Source organism: Mirounga angustirostris, unplaced genomic scaffold (genome assembly GCF_029215605.1).
Source record: "Mirounga angustirostris isolate CCGP_5_RB_7025 unplaced genomic scaffold, mMirAng1.0.hap1 SCAF_12, whole genome shotgun sequence".
Classification (NCBI taxonomy): domain Eukaryota; kingdom Metazoa; phylum Chordata; class Mammalia; order Carnivora; family Phocidae; genus Mirounga; species Mirounga angustirostris.
This window is the reverse complement of record NW_026991720.1, coordinates 32,231,253-32,250,338: the sequence shown is the minus strand read 5'-3', so window position 1 is coordinate 32,250,338 and position 19,086 is coordinate 32,231,253. Positions and strand designations below refer to the sequence as shown.

Below are 19,086 nucleotides of genomic sequence, written 5' to 3'. Positions count from 1 at the left end.
TAAATGGCTAACTTGAGTTTTAATATTACTGGATACGTTTAGTTTGATGATGCTGGGCTATGGAACTCTAGATAATCAAACCTATATGTCAAGGTGTAATATACATATTAAAATGGACACAAATTACACAGGGAAGCTTTTTATAGAGGCAGCCAACAAATTATATTACTTTAAAATGAGCTTGAGACTCATTCATGGGAATGATCATCAGATATTAGATATGGACCAAAAGGTGTATGCTTATATATTTTTTAAAGAGATGAAAAGATTTATTTTTTAATTTCCTGCAAATGTCTTATGGTATTTGGAATTTACAGATAGTAAAATTCTGTTTATTTGTAAATTTGGTATCATAATCTTAAACATACTAAACATGCAGTGTTTGTTAATAGATGGAGTATATTTTCCTTTTTACTAGGCCTTCTATAGATCCCTTCCTTTCTGTCTTCAATGCCATTACCCTTGTCTCAAGTCTTTCAACCATCTGGCGGTCAGTGTGATCTTCTGCAGTTGGCCCTTTCTGGCTGAGCAGATTGTTAAATTTTCAGGAAGTTTGTGAGCTCGTTGTTAAGTAAAACTAGTATTAAAAATTAAATGATATAAATGTATGATTGAATTATATTAAAACAAAGGTAATAAAAACTCAGAAGTTGTCACTACCTAATTTGACATTTTATTATTATCTATGCTGTTGAGGTTATTTACCTTCATTGTAGCTGAAAGGTAAACATACTATGTTATATTATGCAACTGTGTATCTCTTCCCAACTCTGTGTTCAGTGACTTCACATTTGGTAGCTTGAAACTGATCACAGTGGGAGTATTTACGCCACAGAAATTGGCAAATGACTTAAGTCACTTTTGTGTTTTTCCTGGAGAAGGGCTGGTTAAAGATGGGCCTGCCTACCACCCCACTGCGTGCACGCGGCCAGGTTTTGGGCTTCCTATGTCTAGACTCTTATCTCTGTGAAGATTATTTTGTCTTATCCATACTAGTTGGAAATAATATACTTGAAAATAACTGAAAGAAAAGAAAAGAACTGGGGTATCCTGTCTAACTATTGACCATACTAGCTTCACTAGTTTCCATCATAAATTGTTCTTTATTAGAGATGTAGAGGGCAGATGTGTGTAACTGCTGTGGGGTGAGGAGACAGAACGTAGAGCTATGATTCCCACCCTCAAGTAATGATTCAGAAGTGATAATTAGGTCAATGAATTAATACAAACTATTCATTAATCCTTCAGCTATAGTCAATTCATTCAACAAATAGCTTCTTGCTGAGGACCATGTACTACAAGAACAACATTGTATAGGGCTATTGATTGAGGGTCCATCTTCTTATCATTCATAGATCATTTTATATTTAAAGTGGTATTCAGTGCTTATAAATTCCTAGTATCTTGTTATTTGGGGCAGCTTTTTAAAAAAGGTTTATTTATTTATTTGAGAGAGAGAGAGACAGCAGGGAGGGGAGGGGCACAGGGAGAGGGAGAAGGAAACTCAAGCAGGCTCGATCTCATGACCATGAGATCAGACCTGAGCCAAAACCAAGAGTCAGATGCTTAACCAACTGAGCCACCCAGATGCCCCTGGGGCAGTTTTTTTTGTTGTTGTTGTTTTGTTTTGTTTTTTAAAGAATACTTTAATATAGATTTTTTTCCTCTTGGAAGGATTCTACTATTATTCCTAATCCTTTCTTTCAGTCACATTAGTTCAGAGGTATTGGTGTTTTATACAGATGTGTCCTATAAGATATGAAGCACTGGTGTTTTTATAAGTTGGAATATTTTATTCTCATATTTATGCACCCAGCATTTCCCACCTGCCAGAAGATGTAAAATAGTATCAGATTCTAAGTCTATGTTGGAGACCAAATCAAGTGAATATTTACATCTGTCCCTTCTCTTTGTTTTAGCTGGACCAGACCAATTTTGACAAAAGGGTATAGACAGCGCCTGGAATTATCAGACATATACCAAATCCCTTCTGCTGATTCTGCTGACAATCTGTCTGAAAAATTGGAAAGGTATGTTCATGCATATTGTTCATTAGTTGACAGGTGGAATTAATACTATTAATTATTAATACTCTAGATGATGGAGAGCTAACTTATTAGATGGCATAATTCTTAAAATGGCATATTTAAAATAGAAGCATTTTATTTTCTTGCTGAAGTCTTGACCAATTAAGAATTAAACAAGAAAGGTTGAAAGATTAACCATTTTCCTGATGAATGACTTTTTTTCTGAAAAATAATTCTAAGTTACCTGTCTTTAAATAACGTTAAGTGGATTTTGTGAAGACTGAAGTAGCATCTTTATGAAGCCAATCGTGTATATTTGCCTCCAAAATCTTAATATGTGAATATAAATGTACATACTTGGAAGTCTTAAGGTAATGGATATCGGATATCGAAAAAATGTAAATATTTCATATTTTCGAGTACATATTGAATGCTAGGTATAGTATCTCCTCTCAGCTCTTGGAGGAAAGCATCATTACTTCCATCTTTCAGAGAGCAAACTGAGGCTCAGAGAGATGATGGAATTTTCCAGCTAATGACTGACAGAGCCATGATTCTAACGCAGATTTGCACTTAATCACCTCCTCAGGATCAGTGCTTCCCATTGTGGACAAGTTCTCAGAGTTCCCTTTTCTGAGAGTATTAGTTAGAACCCTTTTGATTGCCAGTGATAGAAACCCAATTAACTAGCTTAAGTAAATAGAAGGAATTTGTTGGCTCCTGTAGCTTACCTGTGTGAGGGATGTAGGCAGAGAACTGGCCTCAGAGACTTAGTGGAACCAGAGACTCTGATGCCACTTGGTGGCATTTGCTTGTGCTGGTTTTATCCTCTCAGACCAGATTCCTCCATGCAGCGGGTCCTTAGAACTCAGCTCATTTCTTTACAAACCACAGAGAAAAGAGCCCTTTCTCCCTGGCCAAATGTGAAAAATCCCAGAGACTCTAGGGTCACACACTCATTCCTTAGACCAAAGGAAAAAAAAGAAACAAAAGAAAAAGAAAAAGTAGCTACTAAATGATTGCTCCAAAATAAAAAAAGTTGAGGCTTGTAATTTGTTTACCTTATTTTCATTAAACTCATTTCCCTTTAAAAAATATTTTCAGGGGCTCCTGGGTGGCTCAGTCATTAAGCGTCTGCCTTCAGCTCGGGTCATTATCCCAGGGTCCTGGGATCGAGCCCCACATCGGGCTCCCTGCTCTATGGGAAGCCTGCTTCTCCCTCTCCCACTCCCCCTGCTTGTGTTCCCTCTCTCGCCGTGTCTCTCTCTGTCAAATAAATAAATAAAATCTAAAAATAAAATGAAATAAAATAAATATTTTCACGGCAAAGTAAGATATTCAGCCTTATTTTTCTTGGTTTTATTCAAAGAATCAGGCTAGTGGGAATAATAGATTCATATTTCCAAGATCAAGGACCAGTTCCTGTTATTGAGCACGTACTGTGTGGAAATGCCATGAAATAAGGATATTTTGGTTGGTTTGATTTGGTTTATTTATGATGTTCCCCCCCAGTGCCTAGAATAGGGTCTGGCTTATAGTAGATGCTCAATAAATATTTGTTGAATGAATGATAACTGAATGTGAAATGACTAGCATTATGTAAAAACCTGTAATACTGTTGCAGAGATAAAATATATAAATATAATACATCGTAGGTATATCAGCAAGTTCACAATAGAACAGTAGATATTGAATACCTAAGTTCTGAATGGATGCCGAGGGAAATATTAATCAGAGAAGGGCTAGGTTAATAAAAGACTGTGTACTCCGGATAAATTTGTATTTGTGGCCAAATAGAGGACACCTGAATTTGTAGGATTATCTGGCCTAGAATTTTTTCTCCTGTTTTTATCGTACCTCCCATATAAATTCAATTAAAAATATACCTTTTTTTTTTAATTCAACAACTCTGTGCCAGTAGAAGTCCATAAATTCTTTCTTACGTTTGTCTTTATTTTGTATCTATTTTCACCCTATGCATTTCTATTTTTTAAAAAATAAAAATTTTTAAATTATAATAAAAAATAAAAAAATACAATTGCTATTTAGAATTTATGGAAACATTTTGGAAGAGTGCCACACCATTTATAGTACTTTGTACCTCTGCATCCTTGGAAAGTGACCCTGGCCTCACATGTCATAACTGCCTTATGACAAAGGTCCTTAGGTGGTTACCACATAGTTGAGGGCACACTGGACCATTTGGCTCAGTTTGCGACATTGAACGCTTTACGTTACCCTCTGTGCAAACTGCACCTCCGTTCCATGAGAAGCTACAAAATTGATAAGTATAGAGCTTCTTCCTTTGTGATTTAACTCTCAGTGTTTGGGATTCTTACTGGGTCTGTTATGGTGCTGCGGAAACCACACCACCTCCTCTTCCCTGCTCATTCCTTCTCTCAGGCTATACGTTGTTCAAATCCCACCCATTAAAAGAAATTCTCCCACTTTGCCTTTCCCTCAGGTTGCTGCCCCATTCTTCCCCCCTCCCCACTTCTTTCATAGCTATTATTTCTCTGCTTTCCTGATCTCTCCACTTCTTCACCTTTCCTTTACACCTCAGGTCCCTGAAATATGGTTTCCGTGTCTACCATGTTGCTAAAATGACTTTGACCAGGGTCACCAGAGGTCTCTTAATGTAAAATAAAATGGCCTCTTCCTATATGACTTCATGTTGACCACCTCTTCCCACCTTGAAACCATTTCTTTGGTCTATGTATCACCTCTCTTTCCTGACTTTCTCATCTGACTTATTCTTCCTTTGAAAGAGAGGCTGAATCTGCCTCCAAATTTAGCTTCTTACCCTGTTGTGAGTCACTGAATGATATGGACGGGAGCAAGGCCTGTGTGTGGGTGAAAGAGTAGAGAGGTGGGTAGATGGGATAGGGTAGTTGGGCATTGTAGATAGTAAGCTTCTTGGGGCGGCCAGAGTCAGTGCACAGAGAATGCCAGGTTTGTCCTCACACCTCAGTTGTGTGTTCTTCCTTTGGGGTAACTTAAAACCACCTCTGATAATCACAGATGAATAGTAATGGACATAGCTCTTAATTAAAGGCAAAACCTTTACCGAGTTCTTGCCTGTGAAACTTTTCATCTCTGTACAGTTTAGTAATGAAGATCAGGGTAAGATTTAGAGACATGTTTTAACCACTTGGGAAGAGAAAGGGCTTGCATTAACAGATAGAAGTGGCTCTTATGTAAACATAATACACTGATGAACTTACAGTTTTTAAAAGAAGATTTATTGGATACCCCCATTCTTTCAGACTATGTGGTCTCTTTTCCTACCAGAAAATATAGAATTTGATTCTCTTCTAATTTCCCAAAGACTTTTACTCTAATAAATGACTTTAATAGTTGAAAATGAAGTTTGACAGTATTTGTTTCATACCCCTACATTTAAAAACAGCCACTTAGACAAGTTTTTCTAATGTTAAATAACAGAAAAATCCACCTGACTTTTTATGTTGTTGTTGTTTTTTTTTTTGGACAGTTAAATTTTGTAAAATCTACTACAGTTCTAAACAAGTAAAGATCAAAAGGTGAAGGGGGAAAAAAGTTAAATTTTTGTTTATTTTTCACTTTGTACCAAGCACAGTAATGTATATTCATAAGAGCCATACTTTATTTGTCCACCTCTTGCATTGCTTTAAAGAAGCCCAGAACCTTCCTTTAATACTAAAGTCTGACCTTGTCATGAAATCAACTCCCTGCAAATTGATATATAGTGACGCATCAAATTCTGCCAAATATCTGACTGAGTGTTGGTGTTGGAAGGTCTCTACAAGGTTTTTTTTGTCTCTTTAGTCACTTGGGTTAATCTCCTTGGATGTCGTTGTGAGACTAAAACTCAAATATTTGCACATGCAACTTATTGGTCCCGCTTTTTATTCTTTTGCAGAGAATGGGACAGAGAGCTGGCATCAAAGAAAAACCCCAAACTCATTAATGCTGTCCGGCGATGCTTTTTCTGGAGATTTATGTTCTATGGAATCTTACTATATTTAGGGGTAAGGATCTCATTTGTAAATTCATTATGGATAATAAGTATATTCATTATTATGATTTTATTAATCCAAAGTAATTATATTCATTTTTATGACTAGGGTAATCTCGTGTTCAGATAAAAGGACTAATTCAACTCCAAATACAAAGAAACCACTAAAACTCTAGTAGAGACAAGTAAAAATGCACTAAGGTGTCCTGGAATGCAGGTGGCAATCTACAATTTAAAGTGGGTTCAGAAATAAATAAGTAAATAAATAAATGAATGAATGAATAGGTTCAGTAAAATAAATTTCTTTGAAGAGGTTTATTTTCTGTTATGATCCCAAATCACGTTATCTTACTAGTATATGAGATTGCTGGTGCTTTTATTTTTCTGTATTTGACAGTAGAATTTCAAGATACAATGGCAGGAGAAGAATGAGGTCAAGTTTAGCCAATTATCCACATGGATATCTGTAATATTTTGAAATCATATCTGCATACTGAGTTTCAAGAAAAAATAGCAAACATTTAAAATTTGGCAGTGAGGTACGGTTGCGATATATTTTCTCAGTCTCTTAATGTCTCCATCAGTGAGAAGAGAGCTCCATGCCTGAAAGCCCCAGGCTTTCTGGTATTTAAGTGTAGTCTGGGATGTTTCCATCCATCTATCCATCCTTCCATCCACCCACATCTACCTACCTACCTGCTGTTAAATGTGACTCGGATCTATTATTTTTTTATATCACCAGAGCATCATTTCATATCCTTGGTTGTAACCTGTAAAAGGCAATGATGGGTTGAAAACTTATTTAGTCCTTAAGTGAAGGCAGTGTACAACATTTGCTCTGGTAGAAGTCCCATCTGGATTCGCATGTGTTGTACTCATCTTGGTCTGCATGCACTGGAGAATTAGCATTACCACAGTGTCTAGTGTCTCCCCAAAAGATGCCATTCAAGTTGCATGTTTTTAAGAATTTGTAGTTTGTACATACCAAGAAAAAAAATGCATTTAAAATTTTATCTTGACAAAGATGATCACATTTAGATCCAGAACGTTTTGTAATGCTCTTGACAATCACCTGGAAAAATTCTTCTGGCTTTTGAAATTATCTGTCATCCATCTGTCCATCCTTCCATCCACCCACATCTACCTACCTACCTACCTACCTATTTACCTACCTATCGTCCATCTAATCTTTCTACCTCTCTATTCCTATAGAAACCTGCAACAGTTTGGGGGTGAAAATATTTTGTTCGTAAGTATGAGTAAGGCAGCTCAAGAATTAATTATCTTTTAAGATGTCTTTGAGGTGATTTTTCTCACTGAGAGCACTCAGAACTTTGGGAAACAATTTTATCCATAGCATCTGGCGCTATTTGACTTAATTAAAAAAATCTTTTGTTGGTTGTCTTAATGATTATACTGTATACATTTGAGTCAGTGTATAGAAGTTCAGTTCACTCTGGTCATACATAAGAATATAACATTCTCAATAAGTTATTGTCGGATTGAAGTGAGTGACACTTCCAACACTTGTTATGTCATGACTGAGACTATGGTAGGACTGACAGTTTTCCTCAGTCTCTCCTCAGTCATGGTCTCCATCACATGCTGCTTCCATTGATTAACATTATCTTTCACATTTAAGACTCCTAGCATAGAAGAGAAACAGGCTGTTGGAAAGCTGAGCATGAGAGTCAATTAAGGATAGTGAGAGGCAAGCCAAGTGGAGGGAGTTCTGTAAGCAGATCACTGAGAGAAGATGGTGATCCCTTCTTGAGTCGGAGGCAGCTCTGGGCATATTTCTGTTATCAAGGTGAGATGTGTGTCAGTGCAACTTGGGTCAAACTCCTATTATTCATTAAACCCCAAGAAGGTTAAGGACGTAGAGTAGAAGTCCTAGTACTAATGTTGCTGGAGTTCCCAAGTCCCATGTCTGTATTGCAGAAGATCTTTGTCCCTTATGTTTTGACAAAGACATTGAGTAGGGACTTGAATACAAGCCCACTGCTAAGAAAAAGAGTGTTTTGGGGAATTTTGCACACAGATAGTCCCTGTAGTAGGCTTTGACTTATGTATTTCCCTTTTACATGATTGGCTACCTAAGGACAGTTAGCTCCAGCAAATCTCCTTCTTCTAGATACCTGTTAGGACCTCTTTCTCATCTTCCTTCCCACTCCTACCTCTCCCCAAATGTAGCTCCCTCTCTAACCCCAGCAGTGACTTGCACGCTGTATTCCCTAAACTCGCCCTATATCCTATTTCTACTCCCTAATAGAACCCCCATCTCTAAAACACACTTCCTTGTACTCTCTACCCGAATGAAGGTAATCTACACCTTCCCTCAGTTCCAACAGAGTTGGAAGTTCTTGGGGTTTAGATTTCTTTGAAATATAAGGAGTTTTTATATCACTCTTTAAAGTATCCAGTAGCCCCACGCCAGGTAATGTGATCTAATTGGTTTGGGATGGGCCCTGGGATACTAGTATCCTCATCAAGGTCCCCAGGTGATTCTGATTCAGGTAGACAAGCACCATTATCACTGAATGTATCTGACTTTTGCTAGAATCTAAGGGGAGGGGTTGGGTGGCCCACATTGAGGGAACTTTTTAGTTTGATTTTTTCCTTAATGATAATATGGAAAAATTTAAAAACATATAAAAATAAATATTAACTCTTAATGACATAGAGCAGTTTTTCTCAAACTTTAATATGCATACCAGTAACCCAGGGATCTAGCTGAGCTACAGATTCTGATTTAGGAGGTTTCTGGTGAGACCCTAAAGTTCTGTATTTCTAAAAGCTCCCAGGTGAAGGTTTTGCAGGGTTGTGGGAGAAGAGAAAGCCTAGGTCGAAGGAATAGTTGTGAAAAGAGAAGTAGGCAGATTCATCGGGGCTGAGGAGCCCCTGAATAAAAGCAATGGGGGGAATCCCACTGAGATCAAAATGTAGCTTAGAGGCATATTGGAAAGTCCCAAAGTAACTAGTGTTAACTTTCCATGTCTTCCTCCGGCACCCCTCCCAGGACTACTGGAGAGAAGCAGATGACAGGGTGCATGGAGAAGGCAAAGATACAGCTAAGAGGGACTCTGTTTCTCTTCCAAGATTGCAGTAGGAGATGTTACCTCTTTTTCTGTAGAAACTTTGTTATACAGGTGGGTTGGGTTTTTATGTACCGTATTATTTGAATACTATTTGAACAGAACGGTGTTCTAAGAGCATTTAGCGGTATATGTACTTTTTAAAAAAAGATTTATTTATTTGAGAGAGAGCAAGTGATGCAAACATGGTGGGGAGGACAAGAGGGAGAGAGAGAATCCAAGAATCTCAAGCAGACTCCCCACTGAGCAGAGAGCCCAACACAGGGCTTGATCTCACAACCTTGAGATCATGACCTGAGCCAACGTCAAGAGTCAGATGCTTAACCCACTGAGCCACCCAGGTGCCCCTAGCAGTATATGTACTTTTTTTTTTTTTAGATTTATTTATTTATTCGAGAGAGAGAGAGAACAGGAGTGGGAGGGGCAGAGGGAGAGGGAAAGAGAATCTCAAGCAGACTCCATGCTGAGCATGGAGCCTGACGTGGGGCTCGATCTAATGACACTGAGATCAGGACCTGAGCTGAAACCAAGAGTTGGAGGCTTAACCAACTGCACCACCAAGGCACCCCGCCTTGAAGGCTAACATAGGAATCCAATAGCATGTCCAGTAGAATATTGTATCTAAGACAAAATTCATCTCCTGTTCTTTCATGTGGAATTTTGGAACAAAATTGATGTGTAAATTCGGAATTGTTTGTGATCGTATTTTTTTAAAACTTACACTGGATATGAGGGCATCCAGGCCTCCCATTCCTGGTAGGAATATGGTGCATTTTTAGCACTTGTAGCTAACCGGTATCCAGTAGTGACTGATGAATAAAATATGGTGAAATAAAGTAAAATATATGTGATGCACTCAAATATGTATTTTTTTTTCAAAAGTGGGATTTTTTTTCCCCCCTTAATTCCCCTAGGGCATGCTCATGCCTTATTGCCACAAGCTCATTTTATGATCTAGGGACAAATCAGAGAACTTGTCTGGATCTCAGTTTCCTTGAATATACAGTGAAAGGGGCTGTAGTAAAGTGTTTAATCTCTATGATCTCTTCAACCTTTTAAATTATGTGTCCATGCTATGGGTCCTAGAGAAGTAGCCTTCATCTTAAATCACAGTGATCTAAACTTATAACTTGATTTGCTGAGTTGATGTTGAACTAATCATAATCCTTGCACTGATGGTCAATTGAGAGAGAAACAGGTCATGTTATAACTTTTCCATTTCAATTTATGGTTATGAATAAGAAGAAGGCTTTGGAGTCAAATGTTTGGTTCAAAGCCTAGCTTTACCACTTAGTAGCTGTGTGACACTGGGCGAGTTATTCAAACTTGAATAGATCCCAGTACATAACAAGTGCTTCGTAAATGATAGCTATTACTGTATCTTTAAATAGAATATCTACCTACTTGCACAAATACTCATATCATTTGCATTTCCCTCTAAATGCTGTAAGCAGTCTTAAAGCATCCATTTGATTTTTATAGGGCACAGGAATATGTTTTGCTAGTGTTTAAAAATGATAGCTAGATTCTAAGCCTTACTTCAGAAATTAAAATTAATATTTTAACACATCTTCCATTATTACATTTTCTGGATTAAACCTACTATTCCTGCTATTCAACAAATCCAAGAACTTTTTCTTATAAAACATGAAGAATATAGCTTAGATTTCTAGTGAGGGCATTGGTGATAAGTTAATGAGTCAATAAACCCTAAAAGGAAAATAGCAAAAGCAAAACATTTGTATTAGGCATTGAATCTAAAAACACGATTCAGAGGTAGACAGAATCTCAATATTTTTTGAGATTCTATTCTTGGTGTGGTACACAAACATTTTTATAAAAACTACAAACAACTGTGGCAGTGAATAGGTGTTATTTTTTATGCTGAATATGGAAAAATTCTTCCTTTAGCTGTATAATATGACTTAATATGCAGTAATGTAAACACTTTCACATTTTTCTTATTCCTCAAATGTTTTTGACTAGTTTCTAATTTTTTCAAATGGAATTTAGAATCCTTTATCCATTGATTCAACAAATATTTGCTGGGTGGATATTCTGTGGTAGGTATTGTGCATCATGTTGGGATTGTTGTAGAAACTAAGACAAACAGTCCCTGCTACTTTGGTGCTGAAAGTTCAGTTCCAAAGAATCTACTTGAAATTCTGATGAAGATTGTGTTAGTCTTACAAAATGGAGGAGAATGCTACTTTTCATAGTATTCGGTTTTTCTTTATAGATAATTTTTAAGTCCTTAAAAATTGGGAAATTTCTTTAGTTTCAGAATAGTCCAAGCCATGAAGTATACAAAGCTTTCACATATCAAGAATAGAGGACTTTGGGGCGCCTGGGTGGCTCAGATGGTTGAGTGTCTGCCTTCAGCTCAGGTCATGATCTCAGGGTCCTGGGATCGAGTCCCGCATCGGGCTCCCTGCTCCTTGGGAGCCTGCTTCTCCCTCTGCCTCTCTCTCTCTGTCTCTCATGAATAAATAAAAAAAAAAAATTAAAAAAATTAAAAAAAAAAAAAAGAATAGAGGACTTTGTTTTTCCTAGTCATTTACAGGGATGATTTTTGTAAAGGACTGTAATTCATAGACCAAGCTGGTTACCACTGTTTTCCTTTCTAAATAAATACATAAAAATCAGGTGCTATCTGTAAGTGGTTCCCTTGTAAATATTAGAGAACATGCTGCCTCAAACAGATTAAGGAAAATACTTTGGGGGGTTGGAGTGCTGATTTTGTCCTTGAATGTTGACAGTTCCATGTTGCGGTGAGGTTTATGTTGGTTTGCTGTTTTAAGATGATCCTATTATTGGCATTTTTCTCTACCAAAAATAAAGTACATTTTTTTTTTTCTGTGAACATGTACCCTCCCAGAGTAGCATAACTGGTGTCTTTGTGGAATAGCCATTGTTGCTCAAAGGATGAGTATGTCCTCTTTTGGTTGAGGCAAGATGACAACTAACTAATTCAGTAATGGCGATATGTAAAAGAGATGCCTGAATCAGATTAAGACATATTTTACTTATTTTGTTAAAACTGCAACTGAGGGGCGCCTGGGTGGCTCAGTCATTAAGCGTCTGCCTTCGGCTCAGGTCATGATCCCAGGGTCCTGGGATCGAGTCCCGCATTGGGCTCCCTGCTCGGCAGGAAGCCTGCTTCTCCCTCTCCTGCTCCCCCTGCTTGTGTTCCCTCTCTCGCTGTGTCTCTCTCTGTCAAATAAATAAATAAAATCTTTAAAAAACAAAAAAACAAAAAAACTGCAACTGAGGGGCGCCTGGGTGGCTCAGTCGTTAGGTGTCTGCCTTTGGCTCAGGTCATGATCCCAGGGTCCTGGGATCGAGCCCCACATCAGGCTCCCTGCTCAGCGGGAAGCCTGCTTCTCCCTCTCCCACTCCCCCTGGTTGTGTTCCCTCTCTCGCTGTGTCTCTCTCTGTCAAATAAATAAATCTTAAAAACAAAAACAAAAACAAAACTGCAACTGAATAACTACTCAGCAAGTAGGTCTGTTGTGATAGAGATGGCAGGTTATGGAAAAAATATACTGCCAAACAGTGGCAGGGAGTGGAGTTCAAATTACTCACTAGGAAAACACTTACGTACACCTGTACATTTCTCATTCTAAAAATTCTGTGTACAGCTCAACTGCCAAAATATTTCATGTATGTCATGATAATCAAATGAAAATATCTCATGAACTCTGCTATATAACTATAGTAGTGCTATGTAGATGTTACTAATGAACACACCATTCCGGAAACCACACCTTTGCTCTATGGTCACTCTTCACTCTTCAATCAAAAATACCTCATATAGAGGAATTCTTAATCGCAGGAAACAAACTGAGTGTTGTTGGAGTGGGGGGTGGGGTGGGAGGGATGGGGTGACTGGGTGATGGACACTGGGGAGGGTGTGTGCTCTGGTAAGCGCTGTGAATTGTGCAAGACTGTTGAATCTCAGATCTGTACCCCTGAAACAAATAATGCAATATATGTTAAGGAAAAAAAAAAAAAAAGAAGAAGAAGAAGGTAGCGGGAGGGGAAGAATGAAGCGGGGGAAATCGGAGGGGTAGACGAACCATGAGAGACAATAGACTCTGAAAAACAAACTGAGGGTTCTGGGGGGGGGGAGGATGGGTTAGCCTGGTGGTGGGTATTGAGGAGGGCACATTCTGCATGGAGCACTGAGTGTTGTGCACAAACAATGAATCATGGAACACTTCATCTAAAACTAATGATGTAATGTATGGGGATTAACATAAGAATAAAATAAAAAAAAATACCTCATATATAAACTTGTCTCCAAATGACTTTTGCTAGAACCAAAAATCAAATCTTATTTCAAAGCATAAAAATATTGCAAATAACGTCAAGAGTTTTACATATGGTGTGGCCCTCTGTGTAAGCCCTTTTTAAATCCTTCTCTAAAGATGAAAATTCTTGTGTTGAAATTATGGGGCCATTTTGTGGAAAGGAAATGAAATCTAGTTTCTTTGTTTTTCCTCTTTCAGGAAGTCACCAAAGCAGTCCAGCCTCTCTTACTGGGAAGAATCATAGCTTCCTATGACCCAGATAACAAGGAGGAACGCTCCATTGCGATTTACCTAGCCATAGGCTTATGCCTACTCTTTGTCATGAGGACGCTGCTCCTGCACCCAGCCATTTTTGGCCTTCATCACATTGGAATGCAGATGAGAATAGCTTTGTTTAGCTTGATTTATAAGAAGGTAATGCTTTCTCGCACAGTCTCCGTGTTTTAAATGTCTTAAATGTCATGTTGATACACATAAGGGATAACTGCTGAAATCAATTTTGTATGCCTGTGTAGTAAATGGCAGCAATAATTAATGTTTCTAATTTTCCTTGGTAATTAATTCAGTTCATTTCAGCTAATAATTATTGAGCATCTTCTATAAACTGCCTGTATTATGGATTTCATTTTATTAAATTAGTCATGTCATCATTTTTTGGAATCTGTGGCTCCCCATTAAAATGATACTTACTATCTCGTTAAAAGTCATTGACAAAATATCATCTTGTGGTAAAATGCCATGTATCTTTATGTTCAATAACAAGAGTATAGTATGTAATTGTTAGTCTTAATCCAAGAGGTAACAGTTTCTCCCTTAATTGGTTGTAACCCAGTGGTGGCCTCCACTCATCCCCTGCTTTATTTTGAGTTAGATTTTTGTCATCCTGTGAGTCCTGCCATGCGTGGCAACCATAAGAACCTTCTCTGCTTTTCTGTGTGCATTGTCCAGTTAGAAGCCCAAGTTGCTGAAGCATGATTTAGGTGAATGCAGATTAAGACCTACCTACCTTACAAAACCAGTTTAAGGTCATTTCAGTCACATGTGTTTTCTAGACTATGTGTGACTGCTTGGATCTACCAAGTCATTACAGAAAGCTATTTTGGTTGAATCATTTCGATACTCTTTTACCCTTCTTCTCTTTTTCCTCCCCCACTGTAAAAACTTTATATACTTGGCTTATAAGGGACCTGGATCTGAAATTACCTCTAGCAAATAACCCATAACACTTCCATAATATATATGCAAGGTCAGTTGTATTGTAAAACCTCGACAGTCATACTTTATTGTTCAAAACAGCCTTTTATGGAGGCACAAGAAAAAAAAAAAACGGAGTCCACAGTTTAATCAGATCACCTCAGCTACAACCTCTTCAGTTCACAAGTACCAGGGTACTTTATATAATGTATTTAGAACATGGGTAATAAATCAACAAAAATTGTATTTTGATCCAGAAGTTTTATGTAAGTGAATAAATTATTGGGTATTGCTTGGGAGGTAGAATTGCACAGCATGAATATCAAAGAAAGTTCAATTCAGTCTAAAAAATATTTATAAAAAATGCTTATTATCATCATAATAAGTGATAGCTAAGGATGTACATGACAAGCTTCTAAGTGAACTAGGTATATTATCTCGTTTGATCTTCTCTAAAACTCTCTATCGTAGCAGCTGTTCTCCCTGTTTTATGCATAAAGTATTTTAAGAAAGTAAGACCTATAGAGAACTGTGCAAAAACTTCAAAATTTCTGAAATGGGTGAATCATAGTCCTTGACATGGAGGATTTTCCAAATATTAGAGGGGAGAAGTACTGGAATAATATAGCAAGGCAAATTGTCTTATATAGGAGGAGAGAGGTATGAGGTACTGTAGGCTAAAGGGGAGGAGAGATCAAAGAGAGAGAAGGTTAGTTTGTAAATAAGTCCATGTATAACACTTAGCACAAATACAACAATATATGCACTTTCAGATCCAGAACACATTCAGGAAAAGTTAGACGCTATTGTATCTGTCCTTTTTTCTCTCATTTTTGAGTAGCTGTGTCATTACCCGGTTTGTTTACCCCTCTAGGCACACTTACTAGCCTGCATTGATATCAGCACTAGAAAAATGCAGCTGTATCTTCCCATGGCTGTGGTTTGGTCCCTAAAGTGAACCTAAAGTTAACTGGTCCCATATCTGACCAGCTCCATCCACATGGCAGGCAGCCACTGTTTCTTACAGTATCCTAAATATTATACTACAAAGCTGTTTTGCTTTGTTCTAAAATCTGCAACTATGATACATTCAAATTATATTTTAAGTAATGAATCTAAATACATTATATAAATGTCAAATCATCATGGTGTGCATCTGAAACTAAGACAAGATTGTTAAGTCAATTATACTTCAATTCAAAATTGAAAAATACAAGAAAATAATGAATCTAAATACAAACTAAATTTATCTTTGCCTGTGAATTTCTAGAAGATAGAGATAATTAAAATGAACAAATATTTACTGAGTGCTTACTGTGCACAGAGCTCCCTGTTAAGCCCTCTGAACTCAAAATCACCTGAGACAGTCTGTTGTTACTGAATCATGTGTAACCCAACTCAATAGAATTTTCCCTGTCATATTGTTCTAATAGTGTTTTGAAATAAACTGCTTTGATTCCTTCTTCATCTGTGCTTATCTAAATGCTATTCATTATTCCACACCCACCTTAAATTCTACCTCTTCAATAAAATCCAGATTTTTGTAACTAGATATGTGAACCTTCTCTTAACCACCCTATTATATTCTGCTCCCTTTAACTCATTTATCATATCAAATTTAGTTATGTGTGTACTAGGTTACCTTGAGGTAAGAATTATGTATTAAGAAATCCTAATAATAATTCCTGAAGCCTTGAATCCAGTGATTTGCATCTCCTAAGTGCTCAATACATATACATTCAGTTGAAACAAACGTTGGATGGGTATTCTCCAACCAAAGGCATCTAGTGGCTAATCAATTCTTATTAAATTTTGCAGGCAAAGTTGTTTTTTTTTTAAAATTTTTTTATTCTTATATTATCCCCATACATTGCATCATTAGTTTTAGATGTAGTGTTCCATGATTCACTGTTTGTGCATAACACCCAGTGCTCCATGCAGATTGTGCCCTCCTCAATACCCGTCACCAGGCTAACCCATCCTCCCACCCCCATCCCCTCTAGAACCCTCAGTTTGTTTTTCAGAGTCCATCATCTCTCATGGTTCGTCTACCCCTCTGATTTCCCCCCCTTCATTCTTCCCCTCCTGCTACCTTCTTCTTCTTCTTTTTTTTTTTTCTTAACATATATTGCATTATTTGTTTCAGAGGTACAGATCTGAGATTCAACAGTCTTGCACAATTCACAGCGCTTACCAGAGCACATACCCTCCCCAGTGTCTATCACCCAGTCACCCCATCCCTCCCACCCCACCCCCCACTCCAGCAACCCTCAGTTTGTTTCCTGCGATTAAGAATTCCTCATATCAGTGAGGTCATATGATACATGTCTTTCTCTGTTTGACTTATTTCGCTCAGCATAATACCCTCCAGTTTCATCCATGTCATTGCAAATGGCAAGATCTCATTCCTTTTGATGGCTGCATAATATTCCATTGTATATATATACCACATCTTCTTTATCCATTCATCTGTCGATGGACATCTTGGCTCTTTCCACAGTTTGTGGACATTGCTGCTATAAACATCGGGGTGCACGTACCCTTTCGGATCCCTACTTTTGTATCTTTGGGGTAAATACCCAGTAGTAAATTTTGCAGGCAAAGTTTGACTGTGATCTTTCACAATTGTGATTTATCTACTTAACAATTTTACTTGTGTATAGGGATGTATTTTTCTTTGTAATATTTAAGGATTTTGTATTGTTAATACAATCTTTCACAAAATCATTAATGATTCAGTTATTCATAATATACTTTTATTGACTTTAATCATAATTTTATTCAATAGAATTACTATAGGACTCTACTGTAGGTCAATAGTGTTGCTTTAAGATTATAGTTTTTTAAATTTTTTTTTTTAAAGATTTTATTTATTTATTTGAGAGAGAGAGAAAGAGAGACAGAGAGCATGAGAGGGAGGAGGGTCAGAGGGAGAAGCAGACTCCCTGCTGAGCAGGGAGCCCGATGCGGGACTCGATCCCGGGACTCCAGGATCATGACCTGAGCTGAAGGCAGTCGCTTAACCAACTGAGCCACCCAGGCACCCTATAGTTTTTTTAATTTTTAATTTTCAAAGATTTTATTTATTTATTAGAGAGAGGGAGAGAGAGTGAGCACAAGTGGGGAAGAGGGGCAGAGGGGCAAAGGGAGAGGGAGAAGCAGAGTGAGTAGAGAGCCCGATGTGGGGCTCAGTCCCAGGATCTGGGGATCATGACCTGAGCCAAAGGCAGGCACTTGACTGACTGAGCCACCCAGGTGCCCCAAGATTATAGGTTTTAATCTCAAATTTTGCTACCTGTAAAAACAAAACAAGAAAGCCCACCAAAATCTCCACACTATATAGATGGATATTTAAGTGTAATATCATTCCTGTTTGGGAGTAGAAAGCATGTCATTACTGTCTAGATGCTGGAAAATGAAATAACTACAGGCATGTTAATATAATATTTTTTGTGAAGAGAAATATTTATAAATCTGAGAAGATACCAAGGTAAATGGACATAAAATAATAATTTTCATGACCTTCACTTAAAAATTCATGCATAGTGACCTCATTCTTCAGCTGTTTTACAATGTTACTTATTCATATATTTGTCTTCTCTTTGTCAGCATCATGTAACTTCCCATTTTCCCTTTAGACTTTAAAGCTGTCAAGTCGTGTTCTGGATAAAATAAGTATTGGACAACTTGTTAGTCTCCTTTCCAACAACCTGAACAAATTTGATGAAGTATGTACCTACTGATTTAATCTTAATCTTTTCTGCATTATTGTTATACCTCATACACGCCCAAGGGTTTTCCTGGGTCAGTTAACAGTGACATATGGTTAAGTCGTACACATCCTTACCTTCTCTATTTCTGCCAGCGACGATTGTGTAGCCAGGTGCCATTCTGGGGTCTCACGGGACCACCTAATGCAAAGGCATCTTGGCTTGCTATGTATTTAATGAAGCTTTTCAAAATTCGAGTTTTATCAGATCTTGTTTCCTTTTAATACTTTAAATCAGTTATTTACTTTGGCTGAATGTGATACTCTGAGCAATTCTTGTTTAGTGCTGTCTTACGACACAAATAAATGCAAGGTCTTTGAGGACAGAGAGTGTGTTTTATTTATCTTAGCATTCTCAGTATTTAGCAGAGTGTTAAACCCCCAGCAGGTGCTAAATAAGTTACAATTGAATTAAGCATGCATTTATTCTTAATATTTTGTCAGGTGGTAGAGTTGTTATACTGAGAGCCTTTGGAGACCCCTTTGCTCTCATATGTTTACATCGTGGCTCTTGCTTTAGACAAATAGAAGTAAATTATGTAAAATAAATCCCTGCCATGATACTTGAGATATTTAATCTTAATTGCATTGAATAAAAATACACTGAAAAATGCACTCGAAATTTGTTCCCTGGGAAATCCTAGTCTATTTGTAGAATGTTTAATCACGTTGCTATGCCCTCCATGAAAGG

General features: G+C 37.5%; 1 protein-coding gene across 1 annotated transcript in view; it reads left to right on the top strand.

Moving 5' to 3' along the window:
• Window positions 1-19,086, top strand: part of CFTR (CF transmembrane conductance regulator) — a 165,274-nt gene that overhangs the window by 27,184 nt on the left and 119,004 nt on the right. Inside the window, exons 2-5 of the mRNA XM_064575631.1 lie at window positions 1,920-2,030; window positions 5,929-6,037; window positions 13,631-13,846; window positions 18,265-18,354. Of these exons, the coding sequence (XP_064431701.1) occupies window positions 1,920-2,030; window positions 5,929-6,037; window positions 13,631-13,846; window positions 18,265-18,354 (526 nt within the window). The remainder of the gene's footprint in view (window positions 1-1,919; window positions 2,031-5,928; window positions 6,038-13,630; window positions 13,847-18,264; window positions 18,355-19,086) is intronic.